The 10946-nt window shown below is 39.0% G+C and overlaps 1 protein-coding gene and 1 long non-coding RNA gene across 9 annotated transcripts in view; one reads left to right on the top strand and one right to left on the bottom strand.

Moving 5' to 3' along the window:
* Positions 1-10946, bottom strand: part of LOC111270636 (uncharacterized) — a 77250-nt gene that overhangs the window by 52737 nt on the left and 13567 nt on the right. The window contains exon 3 of one of the 8 annotated variants that reach the window (XR_015315010.1): positions 551-663. The exons of the other annotated variants lie outside the window; for them this stretch is intronic. This is a non-coding gene — a long non-coding RNA (uncharacterized LOC111270636). Of the gene's footprint in view, positions 1-550; positions 664-10946 lie in introns of those variants that run through there. 8 annotated transcript variants of the gene reach the window in all.
* Positions 702-9456, top strand: LOC111270623 (amine sulfotransferase). Its single transcript, XM_022850949.2, has 8 exons — positions 702-796; positions 964-1031; positions 1301-1516; positions 3013-3115; positions 6056-6283; positions 7515-7716; positions 7970-8100; positions 8366-9456. The coding sequence occupies exons 3-8, from the start codon at positions 1372-1374 to the stop codon at positions 8472-8474; spliced, it is 918 nt and encodes a 305-aa protein (XP_022706684.1). The 5' UTR covers positions 702-796; positions 964-1031; positions 1301-1371; the 3' UTR covers positions 8475-9456.

Below are 10946 nucleotides of genomic sequence, written 5' to 3'. Positions count from 1 at the left end.
ATATACTAAGCTAGCTAGAGTTTGTGTGGATTTGTGTATGTTTCCATGATAACCTGAAAAGGTAGCATGTTCACGTGTTTAACGTAAAGACTCGTGATGTCCTTTGTTCACATCGAGCGCATACTTCATTCCGTACTGGAAACTAATCGCCTGAAGTAAGCTTCAGTCAGTGTCGGGCACAAAAAAACAAAAACGTTTAAAGCTTCAGTTTATTGGCACGTATTGACAGACTCATCACGAGGTGATCTCGTATTGGCCCATGCTCAGACGTGGGTCCCATTGAGCACTTTAAGCGCTGTCATTTATAGGATTGAGTGCGATCACTGAGCTGGCGAGGGCAGCGGAATCGTCATCGCAGTTACGGTCATCACCACAATCATCAACTCCAGAGAGGACACCGACAGACGAAAATGGGTCGAGCCACTACCGCGCTCCGTAGGCGATTGTGCTTGCGTATCTGTGTCAGGAAAGATTACCGTTACCACAACGAGACCATAGTATAGCCAACTCGACATTGTCAGCTGTTGGATATTTTCCGTAGATCGTAAGCCAAAGATTGTTGGTTGATGTAGCACTACTACAGTTTGGCCTTTAGTTGAGCGAGGGACGAAGCAATTTGAAAAGCAATGGAGAAAGAGGGTTGCAGAGGGGTCATCCGAGAACCTTAAAACAGAGAGTCACAGTTTATTCACAGAATCATACTGTTTCTCCGCGAGGCAGGACAGCGCGGCAGCAGTAAATAGTATCAATAACAAAAACAGTGACTGATGTCACGTACAACCTGCAATATTGATAGGTGAAACCTTTTCTCGCCTTCGTTAGTCTTTTCGCCGAATAACTCGTCACTGTCGAGAGATAAAATCAAGAACTCTAAAAGGCCAGTATTTGCATGCAAACTAGATAGAGTACGGATATCAACAATACCTGATTTTTATGTATGTACCATTGGTTATTTGGAGGTAGTTGCTGATCGTGACACGGACTGACAGGAAAGAATGGTGAACGCTACGAGCCATATCCGCAAGTATAAAGTAAGCACACAAATAGATACGCACTCCAACTAAGTTAAATGTTCTAATGAAGTGTTCGTTTAACGATGGAGATCTTGCATACTTATGAGCCTAGACAGTGAAACACCCTTAGTGAGGTCTATTTTGACACCTAATAACTGTGAAATCCTATGAAGCCTCAATGGCTCCGGCAAAAATGAAGTGGATGTCCCTTTAAGTGCCAGGCTGGCATTTATAAAACCCAAACTGTTAAATTTGGGCTTTAAGATGTGTTTTCTTTGTTTTCTTAGCTGTTGTGAAACGTGCTTCGTGTATTGTGAGACAAGAAGCTGCAGAAACTGTTGATCCTGTTTATCAGAACATGAAAATCCTAGACAAACTTGGCGATGAGGTGGAGCTTCTCTATGAGAGACCGAAACTTGCCACATATGATGGAGTGCCAATGACCGCCAATAACTTCCCTATCAAATTTTGGAGAGAAACCCGCGCCTACATACCAAGAGACGGTGAGTTAGAGTTAAATGTTACCATAAATATACGGCCATTTACAACAAACTGATTAGATAATGAAACTAGCCAGCTTTTCATTGTAGTTTTATGAAGATCGGTGTTTCTCGCTAATATTGGCTTGTGAAATGTAGCGACGATGTAGCGCCGAAAAACACTGCGCCATAATTTGCTTGAAGTTTATAGATTAGACAATCATAGAGTAATAAGTGATACGGTCCGTAGTTGTTTACAACGCACGGCGGGGTGCGAATGAAGTTCTTCCACTAGAAAATACGCATCTTCCTGTGGAGAATATTAACTATTACGACTGAACCTGTGGTAAAATTTATTCGTAACGCTATTGTCAATCATTTTGCCTTATTTTGATCTAGCACTATATTAAGATTAAGTTCTCAACTTATGTAATATCGCACCTAACTCGAGCTGAGTTAGCCAATTAAACAGGCTAAGGTGATAACAGGTTTGTGAGACCTAGGATTTGAGTCATTACAGTCAGTACAGATGCTTCTAATAGGCTTTAATTAGCCATACAATGATAAACATTTTAGTTCGCTGTACGAGTCCGAGCTATTTTGCCTGTAAAAGAAGCAAATGTTTTTGAATATTTTAACTTAATAAACACAGATATTGTCATTAAGTTAAGTAGTCAAACACGTGCGGATGCTTCGGTATTGCGTGTAAACGTCGAGTCTCACGTTTGTCATAAATCATGTCATGGCTCTGTCATAAAACATAGCCAAAAATATTCTGGTAGATGCTGTACTAATGCCATCTTTGTTTCGGTCGGCCTACAAGCCTTGCTTTGAATGTTCAAAAACTTTGGCATATTTCTCAAATTTGGCGCCGTTTTAAAAGCACTGAGTTACAACACGTTAAAGTAGCATCATGTCGTCTGAGTTGCGAATATTAATAAGCTTCGGTGGATTATGTAAATCTTAAAGTCAGATAAAATTATTTCAACTCTCTGTTTGGCTGTTCTCCTCTGTTTGAGGCAATCTGTCAGGCCACTCGGTGAAGGTTCGCCAACTTGATTCATTTATTTCATGCCAGCTATTAAATTCTCATTTCATAAAGCATTACAGAACTTCGTAATATCGCTACGTTGCCAACGATATTGCTTCATTTCATATACAATATATAGAGTTGAGGAAATAAGAAAGACAGCTTCATGACAAACAAATTACGAGTCAAAATTGGATAAATTGATAAAAAAGAAAAGTCAAGATGTTTACGGGGCGATAATTACATCAAGATGTAATTATCGCCCGTAGGCAAACAACTGAAACATTTTTAACAAATGATCTTCTTTGCATGCGGTCTCATTCTATTTAGAATATAGCAGATTAACCTGGAGATGGCTGTAAAGAACAGTTATGGCGTTCAACACACCAGCGATAGTAGAATTAGGGCACGTGTATTATCAGGTCAGGATGGGTTAGGTAAAAAAAAACAAGCACAATCATCTTCTTCATGGTAGTTTCTGTCATTGCAGATGACATATTTATAGTTACCTATCCTAAAAGTGGAACTACGTGGCTACAACAAATCATGTTTGTCCTTTTCAACGGACGTCACATAAAGGACATCAGCGAAAGGTATTTAAATCATCTCGTTTAGATTTGTCTGCTGCTAGCGAACAAACATTCGTCATATGGTGTCAAATGAGGACAATGGAGTTACATGTATATAAAAACTATTTTTTTGCCTACACGTTCAGTGTATCATATACTTTTTCGAAAGAGTATATAATCGATCGTGCTTCGCACCCAATATTACTGATTGAAATTAACAGTATAGTCTACCGGCGCGAAGGGTCGCAGCATTTTGCGTTTCGATAACGCCTTGACGGCTGAATACGTGCCGCTTGGCGCAAGCTCGCGTACATAAATATACGAAAACATATTTATAAGAAAATTCTAATTATAAATAGATTTTAAAGGTGACAATATTATCATCATTTCCCGAGCGCTTATCGCAAACCGATAACGCTCATCAATTCTTTTTGATGACCTGTTTCATTACTATACCTGACGTTAGCGACTTACTCAAATCATCTATGACACTCCATTGTTTCTCTATTTCGTATGAGCATACCTATCGTACTCATAGGTGCAAAACGTAAGGCCTATTCACTTTAGGCCTTACGTTTTGCACCTATATGTGATATGATAAGACAGTACAATTGTAATTTGACTGTATGGCAAATTGTATTCCTGTTAGAATAACGCAGATGCGTTCTAAATATACTAGGAATAATTGTGTTGATGAGTATAGTTATTATGAACAAATACATATATCAATTCCAGGCCCGGCTCCCGGCCTGTGTGTTTTCAATTGCAAATATGCATATGTACATTATTAAAAATAATAGAAAAGAATATTTTTGTCCTACGTTGTCCTACGACAGAGCTGGTACATACAATGAGCATGACTTTAAGTTAATGTGAACAATCGGGCAGCGTTCTGGTAGTGTTACAAACATTATTCAAAACAGCACGCATTGACGTTAAATAACTCCCAAGTCTAGATGATCTATTACTTACGCGCATAACTGATACTTTTGAATTTTTTTGCTATTCAGGTACAAGTCTGTTACAGCAGGTCAGCGGATTTGACAAATCTGTTTATGCAGGGGGGTCGTGACAAGCGTTTCTAGGTGAAGATTGTTCGTACAAGACCACAGAATCTGTGTTTCGTATTTCTGCTACTTGAAACACATCTGGGCAGATGATACAAATGTAGCAGTATTTCTGTAAAACTTTAGATTTCAAACTCCAAAGGTCGAAATAATCATTCGAAATCTATTACAGAGAGAATAAATAAAAAAAAAAAAGGTATATTATAGTGTACTTGAGATTGGTCAGATGAACAAAAGTGTTTAGCAAGGCTAGACACAAAAAAGACCAAGCGCCAGCTCAAGTGCTACGGCCACCGATTGCCCTATGGCTTATTTTAGATGTAGCAAAAATATTCTCCGGCGAGGCGGGTTTAAAAGTAAGCATCTGCATTTTCTTTATCTCTAACATCTGTTACTTTAATGTAAGGTTACTGTGGACCATATTACACTCGGGTTCGCTTTCATGGGTCACATGATGGCAAATCAATTTGATGTTAGCGTCGAGTCAGTATGCAGTAACACAGGTTTCGACCTTAACCCCCTAACTTGTACGATACAATATATTAACGCCGACCAGTGCCACGCGTGTATCGTTTCGTTGTCGCTGCATCGCTATGAAATAGTGATTGGGTCAGGCAGGACGAATAGCCTTAAGTTTTCGGGTAAACTTAGCTGAATTATTCTTGAATCTAAGGCGCAAGGTAATAGCATAGATACTTTTGCTGATACCGCGTATACAGTCCTCTCAATGACCAACATGCCTTATGGATGTCAAGTAAATATAAAGGACAATGCCGTTAGTTGTATTTCTGCAAGTCTCGACCGAACTGATTTAACGACGTTACAAATAAATCTAATAAAGCGTCTGGCTTAATAGCGTATGGACTAATAGCCTCATTCGTTTGATGCTTTCGGACTACGTAAAACTCACTGTTGATCATCTTGTTCTTTTCAAACATTCGCTTGTAGATAAGGTCCCTCTAGCCCGACTAAAGGCAAATCATGGTCCTTTTAAGTGACTCAACTTTGAACTTAGAGATACCTCTACTGCACCTCGACACGGAATCACTACCTCTCGTCGCCCGTAACAAGTCTGTGTAGGGACCTGTCGTCAGGGGTTGTGTGTTGTCCAGTGCCGGGCCGACTGCTCATTGTGGGGGTCAATGACAAAAATGCTTGATCCCGTCGATAGCACACCTAATAGAATTTGTACATCAGGATGCTTAGTAATACCCTCGTATCCCTATTTTCTTAGCCAGTAAACGAGCTGTTTGGCATCCAAGTTCCTCATCGACCTCGGATGACCGGCTGGACTGGAGGTATACCATCAGGGTTCAAAATCCACTCTTGGAACTTCGCAAACCCCTTCGAATAATCCTTTGAGTTATAGAGTCCTCGCTGTTCTGCTGCTCCAGCAGCTTTAGATTTGAGCTGAAGTTGAAATAGAATAGTCGTTTAGAATAAAGTCTTCTTTACCAGGAACATCCATCTTCGGAACCCGCACTCGACAAAAGCCCCTCCTTACTGCCCAAGAAAATGTAACGAGTTCACAGAGGGAAATGGTCACTCTCAAATACTGCAGGTACAAGTAGGCCAACAGCGGGCAGCAAATGCGATAACAAGCATTTCAAAAGAAAACAGAATTATATACGTTACAACCTATATATATATATATTGCACGGAAGCTGTATTTGCCAATGCTGAGCCAGCACAACACCGTAAAATTAGATCCTTGCGTTAGCCCGGTGCGCTAACGAAGGATGTATAAATGTATGATCTGTTATCGTCAGGCAATCTCGTTCATACAGAGTTTGGCTTACCAGCATCTGAGCCAATTCTTAACTAATTACTACGACCTGCAGTTTGTATATTGCCACGAGCAGTATGTTATGCCATTACGATACGATTGTGATTACAGGTATGCAAATTGTCCATTTCTCGAGCATTCGGGCAGTGTTCGAATCGAAACAATGCGTCGTCCGGGCGCAATTAAACTCCACATGCGTTTCGAGCATGCGCCATACGCTGGCAACGCCAAATACATCTACTGCGTCCGAAATCCTAAAGACTGCTGCGTATCCTTTTTTTACCAGTCACTCAAGACGGTAGAACACTTCAGCGACTGCACTTTTGAGGAGTTCTTCGAGTAAGTTCACAGCACGTGTACAGACCAATAATAAGCCTTGCTACGTGCAACTACTAGATCGACACCTGCTTGAAGCAAACTTGTCGGAGCTAGTTAGGACTAAGACGCCTGGCTAAAACGTAGCCACAACCTAGGCTCAGAGACTGAATAGGTTATATTCAACGGACTATATTCAATGTCGATTTAAGCTCTGCTTTGGTACGAGGCCTATCCATCGCGAGTATGTGTAGGCTACGTGCTGTTTCGCTCATCCTTTTTAAACATGGCAATCTTGCAAAGGTTCGCATTTTGATTGTTCTTATAAGGTCTTATTTTTTATATTGCATCTTTTCTGAGTGAAAGCTGTCTCGCGGAATGATTCTAGCCTGATTAAACAGCTGCTTATATGGCTAAAGAATAACTCTGCACTAATAACGGGCGTTGACTTGGAAACGAGATATTTCTAGCAGAGAAGTAACAGTTAGCGGAGTTGTGGTATCTTCCTGGAAGTGTTTTCTCAAAGCAAAGTTGACAAATCGTCGGTGTATAATGCCAAAGTAGCTACGCAACGGATAAACCATCAGCTGAGTTTATTAGAGCGCTGTAAATGCTCGTTTTTATCGATTATTTTTCATTATATGCAAAATAAGCGTTGCACATAGGGATCACAGAGTGTGCACACGTTTTTAAGCGCAATCAGCTCGTTTGTTGAGTGTCGCATAATTGTAATTTTCACGAAAAAAAAAATGGATCTTCTCTAGGTGGCACACTTTATATTTACTTTAGAAAGCATTTTAGAAAGTCACGAATTTTTGTGCCTGGCAATATGTTTGTTTGAACAGAATAGAACAAAACGACACAATACACCAAAGACGATTATTTACAGAGAGAAAACAACAGAACAGACGATAATTGGTCTTATGCGGAACAGCACACGCGTTACTTCGCGCGCATTTTTGAAACGATTGCCAAACTTTAATGACTGCTGCTAGTTACTTAATGAAAGATTTTAGTACACTGAAGATCGAGTTTGTTAAAAATTATTGCCAGTGACGTATGGTGCATGCTAGGGTAACATAGACAAAAAAAAAAAGTAAGATCTAAGTAAAATCGTTCCGCCACAAATTATAAAATTGCTAATGAACGGTCCTTTGTAATTAATGCAATCCATTATAATTACATATTAAATTAATGCTTAATTTAGTACTTAAGCGAAGTCCATGGACCTAAATTTTCATTGACTCAATTGCAGGTATTTTATGGACGGCAAATGTGAGTTTGGAAACTACTGGGACCATATCGAGTCGTGGTATCCCCACGTTACAGCCGATAACGTGCTCATGGTCACGTACGAAGACATGAAAAAAAACATTGCGCGAGAGCTCGGCAATATAGGCAACTTCATCGGTGGTGAATGGGGCCAAAAGTTGCAAAGCGGCGAAAGATTACAAACGGTACGTATAGTATACAAGCAGTTTGATATTTCGAAATCTTATCACCGTCAGATCAATATCAGATGGCCAAAACCGCCGTTTTTTCCATTCTGCAATCGTACTAGCTATGGTATTAGAGTCGTTCTACCACAAAAGTTACAAAAGCACAAGTTTATAACGAAATAACATTTACAGAAGAAATAGTTCCTGGCAAAATATAGAATACCGTTATCTTTGTCTCGTGTTTAATGCATCAATTTTCGACATCGTGTAGGTAATAAGACTTTCGTCTTTCCGCAACATGAGAAAACTCTACGAAAACAGTCTTTTTTATGGAGAGAACTTTCTCCGTAAGGGAACTATCAATGACTGGGAAACACATATGACGCCACAAATGTCACAAACGTAAGTGTCCTTATTATGGATTTAAGCAACTCTATGCTAAATTCTATGCAAAAATAAGTTTTAAAGTAAATTGTATAAAATGAAAAACTTAAAAACAAACGTTATCCCCACTGTGCTAATTGACCAATCATTATAAGTATGACAACTCAAAAAATTAGGATTATTAATACTCAATCACTATACTGACTCGAAACGATGAGTTCTTAACTTTTGTGTATCATGTATGTGTTGATATTAACGCAATTTGAATCTCTTTGCTTGGCAGAATTGAAGATGAAACTTACTCTCGTTTGGAGGAACTGTGCCCGCAATTGCTCAGGAAATGGGAGAGTTATGGCGCTCTTTCAGGAAACAAAAAGAGCATGTTTTATTAGCTTTAGATAAAATTGACCATTTAAGCTGTTATAAGTTTTTTTATATACAACTTTTATAAGTTATATATATATATATATATATATATATATATACCCTAAAGAACCAGAAGAGTGATTGTCCACCACACACACCGTACCTAATCCAATCCTATGCCTACGATTAGAAATAAGTAATAGAGTGTGTACCTATGACTCACAACTCACAGCATTCATTACGACGAGTGCTCGTACATTCAAGGACAGGTTTTGATGTCCTTAAATAAACAGGCGATATAGCCTACGACATGGAACCGCTGCTTCAGTATATGGCGTCTTTATATCTACCAAGAATATTGTCAGCGGATGCAACATGTGTCAATCTTGAGAAAATGAAAAACAATGTAAAAAACTATTGTTATCACATAATATGAAATGAACGTAGTCTGCTAGATTTACCAGCGAAAGTGCCATTGTCCCTGGTTGGCTAGAACTAATGGAAGGATAACAAGCCAATCTGACAGCGGCTATTTTGTAATTACATTATAATAATAATAATTAAGAGTCATGAAACAGATGCATAGAGACGTAGAATAAGGTCATATATGATTTGTACTATATGGAAATGAAGAATTACCGTAGCATTATTCGATACGACTAGCTATCCTAAAGGAACTAATCTACCAGACGCCTCAGACGTACAAAAAGTGAGGGTCATCCAAGAAATAGCTCACTAGTTGGGCTCTAGACAGGATACATTTTAGTGGTCACAAATAATATTAGCAATCTGAAGTAGTGTAAACCCAAAGGTCTTTGAGTGACTTGCTCCACGTTTCTTCCCATTAAATTATTACCAAATATATTGGTACAGTAAAATTACGCTAGTAACTGGGATTGAGTCAGATCAGTTGCTTTAGGACTGTCATTGTGTACCTAAGGTGTGTTACGTCGTATTCAGGTGACGTTGTCACAGGTAATGTATAACTAAATCGTGCATTTTTATTAAGGTACTTCGTCATTCTTCTGTAACGCGTATTAATGCGTAACATGTTGAGTGTCATATAAACAACAGTCAACCCTACTCACAAATCATGTTAATTAAATAGATGATTCAATAGACCCTTGCTCTTTTAGAAAAAAAAATAAGCTCACACGGTGGGCGCTCGTTACCCGCAAAGTATGAATACTGCTTTACACCCACAAACACACACACTTATATATGTAAACGAGTCTAACTTTGTTTCAAGTTTTATGGCACTTATTGCAAATATCAAGTAAAAATATCTTGAAATATCCAGAACAACCTTAAATCTTCACGGATGATGCTATCTCAATACATCCTTTCAGCATAGGCTACTCCCGGAGAGCAACCTTTGTCCGTAATACAAACGTAATTGTTTTACACATGTTTAGATAGCTGTTCGCCTTAGATTAGATTAACAGCCCCTAAAATGGACTTTTACGGTTTGCTTTTCGATATACAACGATAGGCTGAGCTTTATCGATCCATATGCTTTGCTGTTATCAAGGATATTAAAACGAATCGTCGAGGAAAATTGTAAGGAACTGCTGAGGTATTCAGAAGAGGTATACATAAGCATATCTTAAAATTTCTTTTACATGAAAACGCACCATTCGGCCATTACAAAAATCAAAACATAGCAAAACGTTATATTGTAACGTTTGTTATATTTTCATTCGTTATGTAAATTAGAACCCTAATATTTAGACTATCCATTAAAATTCGGCGTTTTGAAGCTGAATTTAGGCTCCTTTCAGCTGAAAGGGCCCTATATATTTCAAGTTTTATGTTTAGTATTGCCGTTAGGCATATGGCTGGCTCCTAGCAAAAAACGAACTGTGTCTATGCCCGGATTCGAACCTAGACCACAACATATTTCCAAAATTAATAAAATTAATTCCCTTCGACGAAGGGCAATCCAGCTGTATCCCTTGAGATGGTACCAATTCTCGGGACGGACATTGCTTGTAATGAAGATCCAAGAAGCAATGAAATTTGTGAATGAGCCCTTGATTGGTACCTTGTATGGGTAGTGGTCAGCAATCTTAAGCAGCTCATCATACTTGAGCCAATTATAGAAGTCATCAATGATGACTGCCTTATGGTTTGACTAACAATCCCATCATTCCCCACGACTTTTATCATACACCTCGTGTTCACCAACAAGATTCTCGTAGCAACGACGTACACCATAGGATTTTCCGATACCAACAACGACAAGTTTGGTTCTGTGTCGTCTCTTTGTTCCGACACGCAATTGATTCCCTCGTCCGCATTTTAGGAACACCATAGGATGATTTTCAGCGACGTTCTGAATTGAGCCTTCGTGATCCTGTCACAAAGTGCCCACGACGTTTTGGAGATCATTTATTGATCCCTGCGATGAAATTGTTCTTCGTAGTCGTTGGATTGGATACAATATTGTTTATTTCTTTCTCCCTGATGCTTTTACTTCTTCTAAATATGTTCTTCTG

Source organism: Varroa jacobsoni, unplaced genomic scaffold, assembly GCF_002532875.2.
Source record: "Varroa jacobsoni isolate VJ856 unplaced genomic scaffold, vjacob_1.0 scaffold_163, whole genome shotgun sequence".
Lineage (NCBI taxonomy): Eukaryota > Metazoa > Arthropoda > Arachnida > Mesostigmata > Varroidae > Varroa > Varroa jacobsoni.
Note: the sequence above shows the minus strand (reverse complement) of the source record. Positions and strands in the feature narration are given on the sequence as shown.